The sequence below is a fragment of the Dipodomys spectabilis genome, unplaced genomic scaffold, assembly GCF_019054845.1.
Source record: "Dipodomys spectabilis isolate Male_0828 unplaced genomic scaffold, ASM1905484v1 ptg000062l, whole genome shotgun sequence".
Taxonomy (NCBI): domain Eukaryota; kingdom Metazoa; phylum Chordata; class Mammalia; order Rodentia; family Heteromyidae; genus Dipodomys; species Dipodomys spectabilis.
The window spans coordinates 682807-704450 of record NW_024870739.1 but is presented as its reverse complement, the minus strand read 5'-3'; the positions used below and the strand labels follow the sequence as shown (position 1 = coordinate 704450).

At 40.8% G+C, this 21644-nt stretch overlaps 1 protein-coding gene across 6 annotated transcripts in view; it reads right to left on the bottom strand.

Annotated features, from left to right (window-relative positions):
- The window catches only part of Rabep1 (rabaptin, RAB GTPase binding effector protein 1), a 96339-nt gene that overhangs the window by 11395 nt on the left and 63300 nt on the right, over positions 1–21644 (bottom strand). For 2 of the 6 annotated variants that reach the window (XM_042680638.1, XM_042680640.1), the window contains 6 exons: positions 19399–19577; positions 15533–15667; positions 8966–9433; positions 7455–7559; positions 5099–5215; positions 792–890 (listed from right to left, as the gene is read on the bottom strand). In XM_042680638.1, coding sequence (XP_042536572.1) covers positions 792–890; positions 5099–5215; positions 7455–7559; positions 8966–9433; positions 15533–15667; positions 19399–19577 — 1103 coding nt within the window. Of the gene's footprint in view, positions 1–791; positions 891–5098; positions 5216–7450; positions 7560–8965; positions 9440–15532; positions 15668–19398; positions 19578–21644 lie in introns of those variants that run through there. The other 4 variants (XM_042680637.1, XM_042680639.1, XM_042680641.1 and 1 more) reach the window with 4 other exon arrangements.

The window sequence follows — 21644 nt, the reverse complement described above, 5'->3', positions numbered from 1 at the left end:
CACTATAGCTCAAGTGGTAGAACGCTCTCCTTGAGCTGCAGAGCTGAGGGACAGCTCCCAGGCTGAGTTCAAGTCCCACAACTGACAAAAAAAAAAAAAAAAGAATAATGTGTATAGTACTTGTCTGCCGTAGATGGTCTATGTGCCCCAATGAATATAATAGTAACCACTTTGATCAGGGTGATAGTTATTTCAATGATTATTTCACCTGGAGTCACTGCTCAATGTTTGGGTTTTTGTGTTTTTTGGCGTTTTTTTTTTTTTGTCATGGGGCCTGAACTCTGGGCCTGGGCACTGTCCCTCAGCTCTTCAGCTCAAGGCTGGCGCTCTACTACTTGAGCCACAGCACCACTTCTAGCTTTTTCTGCTTATGTGGGGCTTTAGGAATCGAACCCAGGGCCTCATGCATGCAAGGCAAGCGCTCTACCACTGAGCCACCTTCCCAAGCCCTGCTCAATGTTATCACACCAGCCCAACTAGCTTAAGACCCTGAGTTCAAACTTCTGTATCACCAAAGGAAAAGAAAAGATTATTTTAAAACAACAAAAAGTAATAGAGTAGGGGGAGAAGGGAAGGGATGGGAAGGGGAAACAAAGGAGGAGGCTACAATGCTTGATAAGAAATGTACTCATTATCTTGCCCATGTAATTGTAACCCCTCTGTACAGTATTTTCACAATAAAAAAAATAGAATAGGCTAAATATAACAATACAATTTATATGTATTTAAATACATAAATATATGTAATTCAAATGTAAATACACCTTAAGTGTATTTAAAGGTAGACTCACCATCTGCTCCTGGGCATCTCTCTTTGCCTCAGAAAAGCCTTGTTGTAATTCTTCAAGTAAAACTTCGGATGCCTGGACTCTCAAGACAAGTGCAGAGATCTTAATAAAAATACACACATGAAAGACAATTACCAAACTGATTATTCTGAAACCAGCCCTGCCATCTCATTACTCTATGTCCACAAGTGGACAGTTGTAGCATACCACTGTTTGGTCTCTATACAGATGAGAACCCATATAACCTAATAGTCATAAATATTTTTTAAGGGGCTAAAAAAAAATCAATAAAGTTAAAACTGTATCTAGGGGGCTGGGAAGGTGGCTCCATGATAGAGCGTTTGCCTTGCATGCCTGAGGCCCTGGGTTCGATTCCTTAGCACCACATAAGCAAAAAGAAAAAAACCGGAAGTGGCGCTGTGGCTCAAGTGGTAGAGCGCTAGCCTTGAGCTGAAGAGCTGAGGGACAGTGCCCAGGCCCAGAGTTCAGGCCCCACGACCAGACCCAAAAAAGAAAACAAACAAAAAACAGAAAAAACAACAACAACAAAAACAACTATCTATACCAAAAACAAACAAACAAACACACATTTCAAAAGATAAATCTTATCCAAACTAGCTACAATCACCCAAGATGGCCTTATTAATTAATGTTAATTATGTATGATTAACACCACTGAACTCTAAATTCTTTTGAATTAATTTTAATGTTTTGGTTTTTTTTTTTTTTTTGGTCAGACATGGGGCTTGAACTCTGGGCCTGGGCGCTGTTCCTCAGCTCTTCAGCTCAAAGCAAGCACTCTACCACTTGAGCCACAGCGCCACTTCCAGTTTTCTGAGTGGTTTCTTGGAGATAGGAGTATCACTGACTTTCCTTGCCCTGGCTGGCTTTGAATCCTAGCTACTCAGGAGGCTGCACAAGAAGATTCAGTGTGATATATAGTATCTATATATAAAATACCTATATATAAAACTTCAATCATATTTACCCCATTCCTCTCTTATCTCCCCTTCTCCACTTTTAAAGCAATCTCTTACAGAATTCATTATTCTATTTTCATACATGTGTATAAAGTACTTAGCCATATTTCTCTCTCCTCACCCATCTGTTTCTAAGAGGGAAATTGGGTGCTGTAAACCAATATACTAAGAGTTAGGAAAGCTGAATAAAAAAACAGTAACTATATCTACTTGAAGACATTGAAGAACTAACAAAAAGGAACTGAAGAACAAAGGCTGGGGCTGAGGACATGTGGAGAGCAGAGTGTAGCATGTGAAACACCTGTTTAGAAGTCCCTGCTATTTCAAAAGGAAACAGCTGGGAAGCTTCACAGGTATACTGAAGATTCCAGGATGCACCATAGAAAGGGACCCCTGCTGAACATCCTGTATGTTGGGTTGGATCCCCAAAGGGCCACACCCTTGAGGAAGGGAACAATTTAAAATAATCTAATCTTCACAAGTTCCTATAACTTGATTTTGTATATCACATCTCTCATAAGATGGCATCATCCCAGGTTTTATGTTATGGCAATCATTTTTATATAAAATATGCAGCACTGAAATTCAAAATAAAAAGAAACAAGACAATAGAAACAGGTCTCCAACAGAAACAGGTCCAATTGTCTTACTCAAAGATTTAAAGACAAAATTTGGATTGACAGAGAAATAGAAGTAATGAAGAGCAAATGGCAAAAATACACTGAAGAAAAAAAAAAATCAATTCCTTAGCTTGGCACTGGTGGCTTACCCCTGAGATCTCAGCTACTCAGGAGGCTGAGATATAAGAACTGACATTCAAAGCCAGCCTGGGCAGGAAAGTCCACGAGACTCTTATCTCCAATGAACCACTAAAAAAGCCAAAAGTAGAGCTGTGGCTCAAGTAGAGTGCTAAGACTTAACGGGGGAAAAAATAGCTCAGAAATAGCACACAAGCCTGAGTTCAAACTCCAAGACTGCACACATACACACATGCACCCACACAAAAAGTCAATAGAGGGGCTGGGAAGGTGGCTCAGTGGTAGAGCACTTGCCTTGCATGCATGAGGCCCTGGGTTCAATTCCTCAGCAGCACATAAGCAAAAAAGAAAAAAGCCGGAAGTGGTGCTGTGGCTCAAGTGGTAGAGCACTAGCCTAGAGCTGAAGAGCTGAGGGACAGCGCCCAGGCCCAGAGTTCGGGCCCTATGACCGGACCTCCCCCCCCCCCCAAAAAAAAAAAAGTCAATGGATATGTTTATAAATAAGATGAATTTGAAAAAAAGTGAAAGAAAAAATTTGAAGAAAATGAAGATGAAATGACAAGAAATAAAGAAGTCAAAAGATAACATAGATGCAGGGGGGCCTAATGTATAAATATCTGAAGAAATACTGGCAATGAAAGTATCTACAGAGTTAAGATAAGCCTAAGCAGCAACCTTGTAATTCCACTCATTATTTCCAGAAGTACTTAAAAGAAATGAGCTCACATGTACACCAAAAGACAGGTGAAAAAATACTCCCAGAACTCTTACAACAGCCAAAAGCTACATACAATTAAGTGTCTCAACTGTAGTTTATATAATAGTATGTTAATGTAAAAGAATATTCAAAACATTAAAAATAAATGCTAATATGGAGAATATAGATGAACCATAGAGACCAAATGCATGCTATAACGATTCCATGTAAAGAAAGTTCAAGAATAAGCTAAAATTAAAAGACAGTGTCTAGTCAGAACAGTGGCCACTTATAACATGAGATGTGAGGTGTTTACTGGCCTGAAAGGACATGAGTTGACAAAGGATCTGAATCTTTGCCTAGGAGACGATCAGCCTGGTAACATTTCTCACATGTCAAACTTACCAAACTTTACACAAGAGCTGTGCATTTTACTATGTGCATATTTCAGTAAAATAAGACAGATTTGGGAGAGAAATCAAACCAGAATAAGATTAATACAAGAGTTGGGTTTCCTGTGTTTGTTCTTTTCTTCTTTATTCTATGATATGAAGCTGTAACAGTACAGGAGATAAAACTTTCTGCCCACACTGCCAAAAACAAGACTCCTAAGTGCCAAATATTATGGGATCCCTATTTCTGTATATAAGCCAGGACAAGCTGAGCTTAGCACACAAGGCCAGACCCAACACATGCTAAATAGCTTCAGTGATTCTCAAAGAAACACAAACGAAGCCCAATGCAACAAATCACTTATTAAACACACATCAAAATGACTATAATTAACAAAATGAAGTTTTCAAGATCTTGGATTCTTCCCATACACTGCTGGTGGGAGTAATCACTTTAGAAAACTGCTGGGCATTACTATATTATTAAAGCTTAACTTACTAATTATTTCAAACATCTAGATGAACACTCTGACCTATGCATCCTATTCCTAGAAGAAACATGTTCATCACTCCTATAGGAAATTTCCAAAGTAATATTTTTCCTAATATTCTAGTACTGGAAACAACTAAATCATACCTTAACATTAGCACAGATGAACTATGGTATATCCACAGAAAGGTACATCCACACAACAATGAAACAGTACGGAAAGAACATGCTAGAAGGCTCTTCTCAAATGTTAGTCTGTAGTGTTAGGACAGTTGTCAGTGGGGGAAGGAAGGGGCTGTGAGTGGTGAGGAAACTTGGCAACACTTGATCTCAGTGGTGGCTACACAGATGTTAGTTCTTGTATATGCTTGTTTTTTCCTATGTATTTGGTGCCTTAAAAAATTTAAAGGAGGCCAGATGCCAGTGGCTCATGCCTGTAATCCTAGCTACTCAGGAGGCTGAGATATGAGGATCACGGTTCAAAGCCAGCCTGGGCAGGGAAGTCTGTGACACTCTTATCTCCAATAAATCACCAGAATACTGGAAGTGGCGCTGTGGCTCAAGGGGTAGAGCGCTCTCCTTGAGCTAAAGGACAGCACCCAAGCCCAGATTTCAAGCCCCACAACCAACAACAACAAAAAAAAAGCATAAGCCACCAGCACTCATCTCAGAGAGAAAATTGCCAAATCTTCCGGTTAAAACATGACTATATTGTCTGAATTATTAAATCTAACTTAATCATCACTATGGGTCCTTCTTTGGGGGAAGGAGGGGGTGAGTCATGGAGCCTGAACTCTGGGCCTGGGTGCTGTCCCTCCCAGCTCTTCAGCTCAAGGCTGGCACTCTACCACTTGAGCCACAGCACCACTTCCAGCTTTTTCTGCTTATGTGGTGCTGAGGAATCGAACCCAGGGCCTCATGCATACAAGGCAAGTACTCTACCACTGAACCACCTTCCCAGCCCCTGGGTCCCATTTTTAAAATGCCATTTACCTGGTGACTTGAGTCCTCAGTGCTCTGTTTGATAAAGTCTTCTAGATCCTGTTTATCTTTTATTGTCTTCTCCAGCTGGTCATTAGCTTGCCTTAGCATCACCTGCAGTTTTTTCACCTATATAATTTTAAGAATCAGTTAGAAGGAAGCAGCAGAGGTATGTGTGTGTTAATGGGGATTAATCCTAAGGCCTCACACATGGTAAGCAAATGTACTGCTACTGAACATCCCCAGCCCAGAATTCCTTTTTTTTTTTTTTTTTTTGGTCAGTCCTAGGGCCTGAACTCTGGGCCTGGGCCTCTTCAGTTCAAGGCTAGCACTCTACCACTCAGCCACCTTCCCAGCCCTCAGAATTCTTTTATAAATTAAAATATAAGAACAAGAGCTAGGCACCACTAGCTCATGCCTGTAATCCTAGCTTCTTAGGAGGCTGAGATCTGAGGATCATGGTCCAAAGTCAGCCCAAGAAGGAAAGTCCATGACTCTTCAATAAACTACAAAAAAAAAAAAAAAAAAAAAATTCAAAAAAAATTTCCAGGAATGGAGCTGTGGTTCAAGTGGTAGAACGCCAGCCTTGAGCAAAAGAAGCTCAGAGGCAGTGCCCAGGCCCTGAGTTCAAGCCCTAGGACCAGCATGCACGCACGCGCGCACACATACACACAAACATTCTCTCTCCCTCTCCCTTCTCTCTCTCTCTCAGAATTTTTTTTTGGGGGGTTGGGGGTTCATGGGGCTTGACCTTTGGGCCTGAGCGCTGTCCTTCAGTTCTTCAGCTCAAGGCTAGCCCTCTACCACATGAGCCACAGTGCCACTTCTGGTTTTCTGGTGGTTAATTGGAAATAGGAATCTCACAGAGTTTCATGCCCGGGCTGGCTTTGAACCATGATCCTCAGATCACAGCCTCCTGAGTAGCTAGGATTATAGGTGTGAGCCACCGGTGCCTGGCTAGAATTTAAAATCTTTTTTTCTGAGCAATATCCCAGACTTGTCCATTTAAAAAGAGAGAGAGAGAGAGAGAGAGAGAGAAGGGAAACACCTCAAGAGACAACTGTGCTGGGCTTTACAGTTAGCAAATAATTTTTTCACATACATGATCTCATTTGAAAACTGCTTCTCCACTGGTCCTCTAGTACAGGCCTCATATTTTATCCTCTCCTTCCAATCTACATCCCCATGAAGACCATGCATTTTATAATAGGGAAATAAGTTTTCTACATAAAAGCCCAAACTGTCTCCAAAAAGTCATCAAGGTTAAATGTAAATCCCTCCAATTATCGCCCTCTTCAAGTAGCTCCTCCTGATCTTCCTTAGGGTTTCTTCTCCCATTATTGTTTAATTCAGCATGCCCAGTCATGTGAACTTTCTAACCATCTCACTTTCTTTCTTAACTTTGGAGGAACTCATGCCAATGACATTAGAAATTGCTGCACTGTCATTCTACTCAGCCTAAAGTTCTTCTGAAGACCAAGGCAATAATCTTCACAGCAATCAAAGCACAATTAGCAAGTTGAATGGAAAAGTTTACCTTTTCCTTGTATGTGCTTTCACAAGTGTACTCTTGTGAAATTCTACATCATTTACTAAATGTCATCAATGTACCAAATTATTGAACACCATATTTGGCAAAGTACTTAAGACTTGTCAACCTTAACATAACAAATATACCAAAGAAAGTATTCTGTGATCCTTCAAGTAAACATTAATCAATCCAATAAATTTATGACAAAAAAGCAATAAAAATTCCACATTCTGATTAGTATGACATTCAATTAAGTTTGTATCCTAGGGGCTGGGAAGGTGGCTCAGTGGTAGAGCCTTGCATGCATGAGGCCCTGGGTTCGATTCCTCAGCACCACATAAGCAAAAAGAAAAAAGCCGGAAGTGGCGCTATAGCTCAAGTGGTAGAGAGCTAGCCTTGAGCTGAAGAGCTGAGGGACAGCGCCCAGGCCCAGAGTTCAGGCTCCACCACTGGACTCAAAAAAAAAAAAAAAAAAAAAGTTTGTATCCTATTGGAGACAACAATCAATCTTTTATCTCCCTAGTCTCTAGATCATAAAGGATTCCCTGTGTAGAGAGCAGGCCGACTTCATGCTTAGGCACTGAGTAGAAGAGGAAGGAGAGGAGATGAGGCAGTGTTCCTCTAAGAGCTGAGCTGACCTGTGTGGTATTGGAACATTAAGGAAGTAGAGGAACACAAAGGACTCCCACTGGAAATTTAGCTGCCATTCTCTGTGAAAAATTATTTCACAATGTAACAAGGTAAATGCTTCATAAAGCAAAAGGGAGAAAGACAATTCTGTACCTCTAATGAAAACTGCAACAGCTCACTAATTTGGCATATCCAAATAAAACTCACCTGGTCTCTTGTTTCAGCCTCCTGAATTTGAATTCCTTGTAACTGTTTTTCATAATTGGAACACATATCACAACGTCTACCAAGTTTATTTCCAGCATTATGTACCTGAAGGGCACCAAAATTACCTCTTATCAGGCAGAACAAAATAATGCTATATAACATACTTGACAAATACATGCAATCTTATTTAAAGCACAGTATGAAGTGAGCAATGTCTCCAGGAACTTAGAAGAAGTCAAAATAACAATCAGATTCTAAAAAGTCATCTCTAGTACAAGAAGCAGGGACACAAGGGACACAACTTACCACCAACACGTCTGAGGAAAATACAAAGCAAGAAAATCAATACTACTCAATCAACAGGAAAGGAATATAAGAAACATATCCCAAGTCCCCATTTCACTAGCTCCAATTACACAATAAGTATGAAACTATTAAGTAGCACCTTCTGAGAGAAATTTTATATGAAACCAAAGAGAATAGTTTCTTTCAGGCTTAAAAGGCTGTCCCATTCATTGACCAAGTGCTTCTTTCAAGAGAAGGATCCCAGGGGCTGGGAAGGTGGCTCAGTGGTAGAGTGCTTACCTTGCATGCCTGAGGCCCTGGGTTCGATTCCCAGCACCACATAAGCAAAAAGAAAAAAGCCGGAAGTGGCACTGTGGCTCAAGTGGTAGAGCGCTAGCCTTGAGCTGAAGAGCTGAGGGACAGTGCCCAGGCCCAGAGTTCAGGCCCCATGACCGGACCCAAAAAAAAAAACAAAAAAAAAAAAAAAAAAAAGAGAAGGATCCCAGAGTGAGTGAAAACTTAAGTGCTAAAGTAGGCCTTAGAGGAACATTTGAACAATGCTTAATCTTTCTGAGCCAATTTCCTCACTGGTAAACTGCAGACAAACATGCCCTGGTTGCCTAATTATGGTCATAAAACTCAAAGAGATGAGGTATGTGAAAGGGCTTTGTAAAACATTATGCAAACACTTATTTGAATTCTTATCTCCTAATCTTTTAAGCTTGCAAATACTCTTACCCTCATTAAAGGTTGCCTCTTTTCCCTCCCCATTTTCCATCCTCTCCTTAAACTAACTCTGTATCAACTGCTCATAAGCATTTGCATTTCAGAACTAAAGGAAAGAAGAATGAGTATGAATCCTGGAATATACTCAAATTTTAGAAAACTACAAAACAAACCAAATTTGGTCTGCTCTAATTTAGCAATGTTCTTCAGGCAGTTGCTCCAACTTCAGCATGACCTCAGGTGAAGAAGTTCACACTTAACACCATTAGCTAGCTAGCTGCCATCTCTACCAGAATTACATGAAGAACCAAAGCAGGCCACAAGGGGGTAGATGATTTGTGTTCTTACTTGCTGGCAACACGTGCCAGCATGGCCTCCACTAACAACCAAATGAACAATGAATCTCAGAGCTACCTAGGGTCACTCAGAGTAACCAAGAGAAACAACTGAACAATTTTATGACAAGAAATAAGCAATAGAAATCCAATAAAATCACTCACCTCTTTTTGCAGAAGATTCCATTCTGTCTCACTGACTAAGCGGTAACCACTGGGAGATACATATGCACTCTCCATACCCTGGGTGACACTGGAGAGGAGGGACGCCGTCTCCTCTTGTTCTGGTGTCATTGCCTTGATTGCTCTTTCCTGATCTTTGGTTAACATAAACCCACTTGGCATCTGCAATGATCCGAGGGATGCAGTATCAAAGTTCTCAGACACTGAATCTGCTCCCACCAGGGGTCCAAAATCAGATTCATCCAGGTTTCCAGCTGATTTTGCTTTATAGTTATAGCCTAAAGCTTTGGACTGCAATGAGCCTGAGGTTCCCAAACTGTCTGTAGACTGTGCTCTCCTGAGTCCGTCTTTAAACATGTCATTGTCCGATTTACTGAATGGATCTCCAGATGGTAAAAGTAAGTCCGCATCTAAGGAATGGACTGACCCATGGGTGCTGTCTAAATGCTCCTGAAATTTGAAAATAGATATATTGCTAAGTTAGATTCTAACACTATCTTGAAAGATAAAAACTACCATATAGAAGAAGTATTTTGTCATACATTACACATGATGATCACTAATATGCTGTCTTCTTATAATCATGACCAAACATTTATTGTCTTCTCTGTGGGGGAGGGGGGGCACTATTTCAGGCACACAGAATACAAACATGAGCAAGATTATAGTTTCATAAAAAGATAGGTAAATAAATCATGTTGTGTTTAACCGATGAAGTGCAAGCTCTGGGGACTCAAGAGGAAGAATTTAGCCTAAACATGAGCTGGAGTAAGTCACATCCAATTCAGCGTTGAGAATGCCCAATGTGTTGTCTTTGAATATCCAAGTAGAGAGTGCAGCTGACAGATGGACATGAAAGTCTTCGGTCAGAGGCTTTAGAGTTATCATTGTATAAAGATAATTAACTAAAGGCATAGAGCTAATCAGAACACCTAAAATTAATGTGTAACATAAAAGGGCCAAAGACAATGTAATGAAAAACGCCAACATTCAGAAGATGAGCAGAGGAAAAAGTAGCCAGAATAAGAGAATAATATGATATTCTGGAGCCAAGTTTCAAGCATGGCATAACAAACACATTAATTATGGAACACAGCAAAAGAAACCAGAAGCCAATAGCATAAGATATGAATCTATCCAGAACACAAGTTCATGGAGACAAAAAAAGCACTCAGTTATAGCCAAGGAAGTAGATTTCATTCCTCCATATCTTTCAAAAACATTTACTCCTATCAAATTCAGATAAAAACACAAACTTAGTCTATATTAAGCTAATGAGGGGAAAGGCCCTAAATAAATAATCTAATAATACTGGAATAAGAATCCATTCTAGCTGGGGACAACCTCCTGCGTAGCTAGGATTACAGATGTGAGCCACCAGCACCTGGCAAAAAGTGATTTTTGTACAGGGAGAAACTATATATAGTGCATTAGAACATGACAATGTTTTGGGGGACTGGATTGGTGGGACTAGGGCCTCACACTATTTTGAGGCTTTTTTGCCCAGCTAACACTTAACTGCTTGAGCACACCTCTTTAATGAGAATTTTTATGATAGTAAACAACAACAACAACAACTTGATCCTCTGTGTGTTAATTCGTGTTTTGTTTTGTTTTATGGTGCTAAGACGGGACACCAGGGACTTGTGCATGCTAGCCAAGCAATCCACCACTGAGGTATACCCACATCCATGTGTTTGTTATTTTCTACACTTCATGATGTTTGTTATCTTGGAAGCCTTGCTAGCTAGGGAGTGACTAGGTATTGGAACTAGCAGAAGCCTAGAGACATTAACTCATTTACTATGAACATGTCTCTCATGTGTAAACCAACCAACCTCAAACTCATACCTCCAAGCACTTACTTTATCTAACTCACATTGAGAAGTCGCTATAGCCCCTGTCCTAAAACATCCCAGAAACCAGTAGATACTACATACATGCAAACATATATACATACATACATAAAAAGAATCCCTCTTAGTACGGCACTGGTGGCTCACACCTGTAATCCTAGCTACTCAGGAGGCTGAAATTTCAGAATTGTGGTTCAAAGCCAGCCAGAGCAGGAAAATCCGTGAGACTCTTATCTCCAATAAACCACCAGAAAACTGAAGTGGCACTATAGCTCAAGTGGTAAAGCACTAGTCTTGAGCTGAAGAGCTGAGGGACAGCTCCCAGGCCCAGAGTTCAAGCCCCACAACTGACCAAAAAAAAAAGAAAGAAAGAAAAGAATCCCTCTACCCTAAAGCCTATGGGAATTTTCCCAACTAGCTAGTCCTAAGCCATTCCCTGATCTTACTTGCTGCCCTAGAAACCCCAACAACATTGCAGTCCATACTTTCCCCTCACTCCTTCTACCTGGTGCTTTCCCTCAGGCCACCCAGCAAGGGATTCCTAGAGGAATCACGAGTGAGAAATGTACCTTTGTGGTAGAACACTAATTCAGATGTACTAGGCCTTGGGTTCAAACAGACAGTGTAACATCTGTTTTTTCTAATGGTACTGACCTACCCATGCTGTCTCAGTCAACCTTATACAGTAAAACCTATACATAAATTTACATATGGAAAGTCTGTAAGCAATTAAACAGCTTTCTTTGGGAAAATATTTCAAGTAGACTTAAGTGGGGAAGGTACCCAGAAAACAAAATACAGCATATTTTAAAAGTACAAATAGAAACATAATTGTGTTATCTTAAAAATGGAGAAAAGAATTGGACACCAAGGGATTCACCTATATTCCTAACTACTCAGAAGGCTGAGATCTGAGGATCACAGTTTGAACCCAGCCCAGGCAGGAAAGTCTGTTAGATTCTCATCTCTAATTAACCAGCACAAAGCCAGAAGTAGAATTGTGGCTCAAATGGTAGAGTGCTAACCTTGAGCAAAAAAGCTCAGAATCAGTGTTCAGGCCCTGAGTTCAAGCCCCAGGACCAGCACAAAAAAAAAAAAAAAAAGGAAGAAATACATACCAAAATGTAGAGATGGTTATCTCTGGGAGTGGCAGAATTAGCTACCAGTTATTTTTATTTGTATGGCCTTTTCTGAACTCCAGAATTTCCAGAACATATTCATACTACTTTTGTAGTGAGAAAGCATATTCTATCCATCAGGTTAAATACCTGTGGTCCTATAAATTTTAACTTTAAATATAATTTCATACACACCTGAATCTACCAGCTGAAGTAAATTGTCAGCATTCTAAACACAAAACAATTTTACTCAAGACTCAAAGCACAAAGTATCAGACCTAAATGTCTAATAAAAAAATTTTCAAATGTTGGGAAGTAATGCTATGTACTCTGTCACATAGAAATATTAAAACAGGGCTGGGAAGTTGGCTCAGTGGTAGAGCGCTTGCCTTGCATGCCTGAGGCCCTGGGTTCGATTCCTCAGTACCACATAAGCAAAAAGAAAAAAGCCAGAAGTGGCGCTGTGGCTCAAGTGGTAGAGCACTAGCCTTGAGCTGAAGAGCTGAGGGACAGCGCCCAGGCCCAGAGTTCAGGCCGTACAACTGAACCACCCCCCCAAAAAAAGAAATATTAAAACAATCAAAAGTAAGAAAATATTTTACTGTAAATCACAAGATTTACTTTTCTGTTTTCTTGCTTTTCAAACATTCTTGGATACATGAATGCATGATGCAAAAATCATGTAATATTTGGCTGTACCCAAAACTTGAGACATTCTCTTGGGAGTCTATTAAAAAAGAAGTACATAAAATTAGGCCAAGAGGTCCTCAGTACATTCCAAACCAAAGAATGTGCAAAAACAACTGCATCATAGTTTTCAGGTCTGCTAATATTTTCTTTTAAAAAAAGCTTTTCGATATCACACTGTCTGAAAACAATTTATACTTGGTTCAGAGTAACTCTGCAAACTAAGTAGAAGTGTGGGGTTTTTTTTTGTTTTTTTTGGGGGGGTGGGTCCGGTTGTGGGGCCTGAACTCTGCCTGGGCGCTGCCCCTCAGCTCTTCAGCTCAAGGCTAGCGCTCTACCACTTGAGCCACAGTGCCACTTCCGGCTTTTTTCTTTTTGCTTATGTGGTGCTGAGGAATCGAACCCAGGGCCTCAGGCATGCAAGGCAAGCGCTCAACCACTGAGCCACCTTCCCAGTCCCAAAGTGTGGTATTTCTGAATGTGAAGAAAAGGCCTTTATTCAACTTAACTGAGCTTTGTTCACTGGGCTGGTAAAGGAGGCAGGAGTTGGGAACTTTGTAGGAAGCGGAGGGAGGATATGCTGTTATAGATCAAACCCAGGGCCTCATAAACACTAAGGATACACTCTACCACTGAGCAACATCCTTAGCCCTCATGAGTATGAAACTCTCTGTATCAGAGGCAGTATAAACAAGGCCTGTCTGTAGCAGATAGGCCTGGTAGTAATGAAGGGAGAGCAGAGGATATAGCTAAAAGGACATTTGAGAAAGCCAAATAATAACAGGGGAAACACATTTCCTTCATTCAACAAGAGATACCAGCATGAGCTTTGAAGACACAGTAAAAGGATTTCAACACTCAGAAAGACTGAGGGAGCCAAGCACTCCAGATGAAAGAACACTGCAACAGGGGAAGAGGAGAACATGGCCCAAGAGAAAAACCAGTATGTCTCTAACAGTATCCTTCTTATAAAGCACCAAAAGTCTGAGGAATTTCTACTCCACACTTGAAGTAATGGGAACCACTGGTGGTTTTTGAGTAGAGGAGTGAACTACTGCACCTACTCTTAAGGAAATGTATTTGACAGTAATGCAGAGGGTACAACAGAGTGTAAGACTATGAAGGCAGGAGCAATGTGGAGGCCCATGTACTACTCAGGGTGAAGGTGATGAGACCACAGGAGCACTACTTCCCCCTCAGAACCTCTCCACCATTACAAAACTCCAGGCATTCACACACACACAGTCAGAATAAAGGAGGATGCCCTTCGGGGTAGAACTCAAAAGTAAAACTCCTATCAACATTTAAAATGCGATTTATCAAAATGAATTCCAGGAAATGGAAACATGGAGTTTTTGTTGGTGATGGTGGAGTGTGTTTTTGTTAGTGGGCTTTTTGTTTTTTGTTTGGTCTTTTCTGGCAGGGACAAAGGAAGAGAGCAGAAATGGAAGGAAGAAGTATGAATAAATGCAGTCATGATATTCGGTACACACTATACATAAAATGAACTGTGCAAATTGTAGGCAGGAATAGGAGGGGGAAACTGGGGGAAAGCAAAGGAAGGGGAGAAATTGTCCAAAAAGATTTGTATTCATTACCTGACTTATGAAATAATAAACCCCCTGTACAATACCTTAATAAGAATAAAATTACGTTTTTGTTTAAAAAAAATTCCACTCTATCCTTTTTCGAATATGTGCAATGTTCCACCAGGTCTCACCATAATCTGTCAAACTTGACTCTCTGTTCTCAGAAAGACCTGCTGGGTGTGTCAGTGGCTTCCACGTATAATCCTAGCTACTCAAGAGGCTGAAATCAGAGAACCACAGTTCAAAGCCTGCTCAGGTAGGAAAGTTTGTGAGACTCTTATCTCTAATTAACCACTAATTAACTACCCAGTAGATCTGTGGCTCAAAGTGGCAAAGCACTGGCCTTGAATGAAAAAGCTCCAGGACAGCACCCAAGCCCTGAGTTCAAGGCACATGACCCACAAAAGCAAAACAACTTAAGACCTAATACTACAACGATATGTGGTGGTGCATGGTTGTAATCCCAGCATGTAAGGAGGAGGCCAGAGAAGGAGAATCTTTCTTGAGTTGGAGGCTAGCTTGGGCTACTGGTAAGATCCTGTCTCAAAATCAAAAAATCAAAACAAAACCAAATTTAAAAAAAATTCAAAGTAATATTTATTATTCACATCAAAACTCAGATTTTGTAGTAGACATAAAGTTTTATTCTAGGTCTGGTAAGGTGGGTCAGTGGTAGAGCGCTTGCCTTGCATGCTTGAGGCTTTTGGTTCGATTCCTCAGCACCACATAAGCAGAAAAAGCCGGAAGTGGCGCTGTGGCTCAAGTGGTAGAGCGCCAGCCTTGAGCTGAAGAGCTGAGGGACAGTGCCCAGACCCAGAGTTCAAGCCCCAGGACCGACAAAAAAAAATGTTTCAAATACTATTATAATGCCATAAAAATGGCTGAAAATACTGGCATTTCAACTACTCACTTTTCATAGAAACAATGAAACTGAACAATATATGATTAAGTAAAAGATGGTGATGCTGTATTATATATACATCCGTGTGTATCGTGTGTGTGTGTGTGTGTGTGTGTGTGTGTGTGTGTGTGTGTGTGTGTGTGTGTGTGTGTTGTTTTTGTGAGGTTTTTTGAAACACATAGAACTTCTAAGTTCGGGCCACCCCAACCCCAGATTCTCAAGTGCTAAGATAATAGGCACATGCTGTTGTACTAAGCTTATACGATATTTGTTGTACTTTATTTTGCTTTCTGACAGTACTAGCGATTAAACCTAGGGTCTTGTACATGCTAGGCAGGTATTCTAACACCAAACCACAATCTAAGTCCCTAATAGTTCTGAGTTCAGATTCACTGTACCTCTTCATTTGATAACTGGGCTGAAGATTCTTCTTGAGTTAAAGCACACACTACTGGTATTTTTGCTTCTTCCTCGGCATCTGTTTTTTTGTGATCCTTTCTCTTATTATTAAGCCTTTGTTGTTCATCATCCTCCTAAAAATTAGAAGAAAAACATTATTATAACTTAACAAGTCAAATAGGATTTTTTTAAGCGGGGGGGGGGGGGGGGGGGGGGAAGGGGCGGAGAAGAAGGAGGGCGCAGAGGGGGCGGAAGGGCATTGTTACTAGGAATTGAACCCAAGGCCTCGAGTATGCTAAGCAAGCACTCTACCACTTGAGCTATACACCCAGCCCTTTTGTTTTGAAATAAGGTCTCAGCAATTTTGCCTGGCTGACCTCAAAATTTGAGATTATCCTGCCTCCACCTACTGAGTAGTGTTGGTGTGTACCACCATATACAACTAAGGGTCAAGTAGTTCTTTTATTACTAAAACAACTAAGAAAAACAAAGCTTTATGGTATCAGACATTTAGGCTTATATGTTTTGTAATTATTATAATAAGTACTAGGTAAGAACGGTTATAAAGAAGAAATCAGGAAGCAGTTTTTACAAAAGTATGCGGCAAAACTAAGTAAGATAAAATAAAGCAAAGCTAATTCCTCTTTAAATGATCCAAAGTAATATTCATAAAAACATTCCCTTCTGCTTATTGCAGAAAACAAATATCATGACATTACACACCCATCAGAACCAAGAACAGATTTATATGAAATACAAAGGGAATGATCAAAGGTGATATACTTCATGCAACAGAGATGAATAAGATACCTTCTATGCTCTTCCAAGATAGTCTAATGAGGGGGGATAAACAAACCATTATAATATGTGTAAGGTTCTTCAAAAAGAGAAAAACAGACTTATTTCATCTAAGGGAGCCAGCTAAGGAGACCCAGAGAAGATAACAACACATCAGCTGCATCTGGGAAGATCACTAAGATGAGTTTGGCAACTGCATGAAAAGAGACAGGAAAGGATTCCAGGGAAGAACAAAGCATGTTCAAAACACAAAGGTCTGAACAAACATATCTGTGGGGAAATACTGAATTAACTTCACAACTGAAAAGGAGGCAGGTCCGTGAGAAGTGAGGGAGAGGAAGGAGGAAATGGTGATTAAGTGCTTAGACTCTACAATCGGAGACTCGCTTAAACCTGAGAACTGCCTTTACCTCATCACCTGATCTACCACATAAGGATGATTCAGTAGTGCCTACCTCACATGGAAAGCTTTATTCTTTTCTGAGAAATGTCTGAGATAAAGCTTTATGCCTTGGCACAATGTTGGCACATGTAAGATCTCTCAATCAACATTAATAAATGCCTTCAATAGCCATCTAGATAAAGTTTAGACAGTTGTAATGGGCAGCTAAATAGGCATGATATGATCTGTATTTTAGAATTTAAATCCTTAGGCTGACAGTGTCTTCACACAGATGATCTAAACAATTGAAAAAGAAACTTCTATAAAATAAAATCTAATTTAAGTCATAAAAAGCTTGGTAGTGGGGGCTGGGAAGGTGGCTCAGTGGTAGAGCGCTTGCCTTGCATACATGAGGCCCTGGGTTCAATTCCTCAGCACCACATAAGCAAAAAGAAAAAAGCCAGAAGTGGTGCTGTGGCTCAAGTGGTAGAGCGCTAGCCTTGAGCTAAAGCGCTGAGGGACAGCGCCCAGGCCCAGAGTTCAGGCCCCACGACTGGACCCCACCCCACCCCCCAAAAAAAAGCTGGGCAGTGGTGGTTCATGCCTGAAATCCTTGCTACTCAAGAGGCTGAGATCTCAGGATCATAGTTCAAAGCCAGGTTGGGTAGGAAAGTCCATGAGACTCTTATCTCCAATTAACTACCCAAGAAAGCTGTGGCTCAAGTGAAGAGCAGCAGCCTTGAGCAAAAAGTTCAACAATGTTAGGCCCCAAGTTCAAGCTCCAAGACTCGCTGGCGCACGCGTGCGCGCACACACACACACACACACACACATGCGTACACACACACACATGCGTGCACACACACACAAAATCTTAAAATACCTAGAAAAGCAATGAACACTTTTACATAACTACTCTAGAGAGTTTTGTAGCCATACACAACATGGCAAAAGTTATTAGTGCTGTAACAATATCTCAGATGACAAAAGGTATGGGGACAAAATAAAGATGGATCTGGATCTACAAATTACTATACATTCCTGTTACCAGTTAACCAGAATGAGCTACAACTCTCTCATGAAAATATATTCAAGCTGGGTGCCAGTGGCTCATACCTGTAATCCTAACTACTCAGGAGGCTGAGATCTGAGGACTGTGGTTTGAAGCCAGCCCCAGGCAAGAAAGTCCATGAGGCTTTTATCTCCAATTAATCCCAGTAAAAGCCTGACATGGTAGTGCTCTAACCTTAAGCAAAAAAGAGCTCAGGATAGCACCCAGACCCAGACTTCAAGCCTCAGGAGCTCAGGATAGCACCCAGACCCAGACTTCAAGCCTCAGGAATGGCAAAAAAAAAAAAGAAAGAAAGAAAGGAAGGGGGGGGGGGGGAGGAAAGGGAAAGGGAAAGGGAAAGGGAATGGGAAAGGGAATGGGAAAGGGAAAGGAAAAGGGAAAGGGAAGATATCTAGGACAATGCTTAAGGGAAAATAAGTTAAAGAATCTAGAACAAATACACAGTATGATAATACACATTGTTTATAAGTACATGCTTATAACATGCTTATAAACACAGAACTGGTCTGGAAGATTCTACCAAATTGGTAAATGAGGTTATGTTTGGAGGGACTTACACTTCTTTATTATATTCCCCACCCCATTCTCCTCTCTATTCTCTTTCCCCCTTCCCTCCTCTTTGCCACTTCCTCTTTCTTCCTGCAATGCTAGGGACTGAGCTGAGGGCTTCACACATGGTAAGCAAGCATTCTAATTCTTGAGTCACATCCCCAGCCCACATCCTTTCTTAACATAGCACTCAGCCTTTTGCCATTTCTTTTTTTTCCAGTGGTGGTGGTGGTGGCCTGGGGGGTGGGGGTAATAATGAACTAAAGGCCTTGTACTTGCCAGGCAGGTGCTTTATCATATGAACCACACATCCACCTGCCTCCATGTACTGGGATTATAGATGTGTACCACCATACCCAACTGTATCCTGTCAACATTGTGTATGTGTCCTGGAACTTAAACTGAGATGCTAGAGCTGAGCTTTTGTGCTCAAGGCTAACACTCTACCACTTGAGCCATAGCTCTAATTCGGTGAGAGTCTCATGAACTATGCTAACTGGGTTGGCTTTGAACTGTGATCCTCAGATCTCCGCCTCCTGAGTAGCTAGGATTACAGGTATGAGCCACTGGCACCTGGCTTATCCAGTCACCTATTAATCACATTTTTAGGGCAAGGCGACCAAACACTTGGTCTATATTGACCAGATTTAGGAGTCCTATAAAAATCGAAGAAAAATTTTTCTCAGAAATATGTACTGCTTCATCCTGCAATCTCCAAAAAGAATAATTCCTGAGTAATTTGTAAAGCGAAAAGCAAAATCACTCAAATCCAACTATTATGTTTTTCTTAGGTTGTATTCAAAGAAAAAAAATCTAGGGGCTGGAAATGTGGCTTGATAGAGGAGTACTTGTTTAACATGAGCAAAGCCCTAAATTTAATCCCTAATACCAACACTGCAATCAATTAAACAAATATAGTAATATTAACAACAACAACAGTAAAGTGGCATACACCACCTTGTTCCACTTTAAGTCAATCTCTAACACACAAAAGGTAATGCAATCATTGGGGATGGAGGTGTTTTATTAACAATGTAAATGAGTCCTACAAAACTGCTATTCACCTGATCTTTCTTCTTCAGTTCTTCTACTTGTCGGAGCTGCTCTGAAGTTAGCACAATCTCCATTCGCTGCATGTCTCTCATAAGCAAACGCTGAGATTCCAGAAACTGGTCATTGGCCTTCTGCCATGTATGTTTTAACTGGTTGTGCTGTTGTCGCTCTTGCTCCAAGAGATGGCAAACTGTTTAGGAACCCCCCCAATCAAAAACACTGAATTTTAATAGTAGACAATTTCTTTCGTATAGGGATACTAGACTAGATCTGGCCAGTTCTGTCTGGAGTCTGCCCTTGACTGGCACCAACGGGCAATATATAGTTGAACAAACATGATAGTTATCCCCATATCACTGTTCCAGTGCAGTCTCCCAAAGTAATCTTTCAGGAACATATGAAATTAATACTTTTGCACTAGTTTTAGAATTCTTAGGTTAAATAAAAATTGTAAGAGTTCTTTATTGCAGGATTTTGAAATTTGAACCATGTCTGTGTTTTCTTGTAAAGTGATATATAATATGGTATTTCCCAAATTTGTCGGACAAAAAACAATTTTTCATAGCTTGACTCAAATAACAAGTGTGCAAAGAACACAGTTTGGGAAACAGTTGCTCTAAAGTCAATGTATAGAATCTACTCCTAATTGTATTTAATACATCGTGATAAATCATATTTGTCATCCTGTAATCCCTCTTGGGCCTATTCGGGTTAGACTTCTCAGGATAGGTCAAGGAATTCTTTGCAAAAATGCATGTTGCTAACACCATTAGTTCAGCCATCTCACAATGAAGTATGAAAAAGCAAGCACCATCTAACCATCTATCAACCCAGCTACCCAAGTCAAAACTTGCGATACTTCTGATTTGTCTTTACCCTAACACATCCAACAAAGACAGTTATGAATTCTGTCTCCTTGGTAGTAGGAGCTTGGCTTAGACCAGCCCTTGTGACCGAAGACAACTACAACAGCTGCCATTACTACAAATTACATTTTCATTCTTCCTTCCCTCAATCTTGCCCACTCTTTTTCATCCTTTGTATAGCTATCAAACTGAACTTTCAAGAAAAACTAATATCATTATTAAAACCCTTCAAAGAAGTTAAACACTAAAGGGCACATATTTTAAAATCCCATATGAAATCTGGAGAGGCAAATCCACATAGACAGAAAGTAGATTATCACAGTCAGGGACAGAAGGGAAATAACACTGGGAGTGGCTGCAAATGGATACACAATTTCTTTTTGAGTTAATGAAAATGTGTTGAAATTAGACAATGGTTGATGATGCACATTCTTGTGGCTATATTTGTATACTCTAAAAGGATAAGAATGAATTATATCAAGAAAGGAGGGAAGGGGGGGGCAGAGCTCTTCTTTTAAAACAAAAGAAAAAAAATCCCTTCCAACATCCTTAGTAAGCATAAGGCCTCCATGTCCTTTGTTCCAATAACATATTCTGCCTATTGACTCTTGAATTATAATTCTCTCTCTTCCCTTCTCTCCCTCCTTGCCTTCCATTCTCCCTTCCCTCTCCTTCCCTTTCCCTTTTTCCCTTCCCCTTTTCTTTCCCTTTTTCCCTTCCTTTCTCTTTCCTCCTCTCCCCTCCCCTCTTCTTCCCTTTCTGAAATAGGGTCTTGCTATGTATCCTAGGCTGCCTTTAAACTCACTTGTGAGGTATCTGCCTTCCAAGTGCTATGATTACAGATGTGTACCACACATCTAACAAAACTATTCTCTTAGCCTTCCTTAGCTAGCTGCATGTGCTACATGCAAATGGCCCAGCTTGCCCTGCTCCTCTCAGACTACCTGGAATACCTAATCATCATTCCAAAATCTACTTAGTAAAACACTTAAACTTTTACTTCAGAAAACAAAACGAGAGCCGGACACCAGTGGTTCATGCCTGTAATCCTAGCTACTCAGGAGGCTGAGATCTGAGGATCGCGGTTAAAAGCCAGCCCAGGCAGGAAAGTCCTTGAGACTCTTTTTTTTTTTTTTTTTTGGGGGGGGGGGTCCATGTGTGGGGCCTGAACTCTGGGCCTGGGCGCTGTCCCTCAGCTCTTCAGCTCAAGGCTAGCACACTACCACTTGAGCCATAGCACCACTTCTGGCTTTTTTTTTTCTGCTTTTGTGGTGCTGAGGAATCGAACCCAGGGCCTCATGCATGCAAGGCAAGCGCTCTACCACTGAGCCACCTTCTCAGCCCCTCCTTGAGACTCTTATCTCCAATAAACCACTAGAAAACCAGAAGCG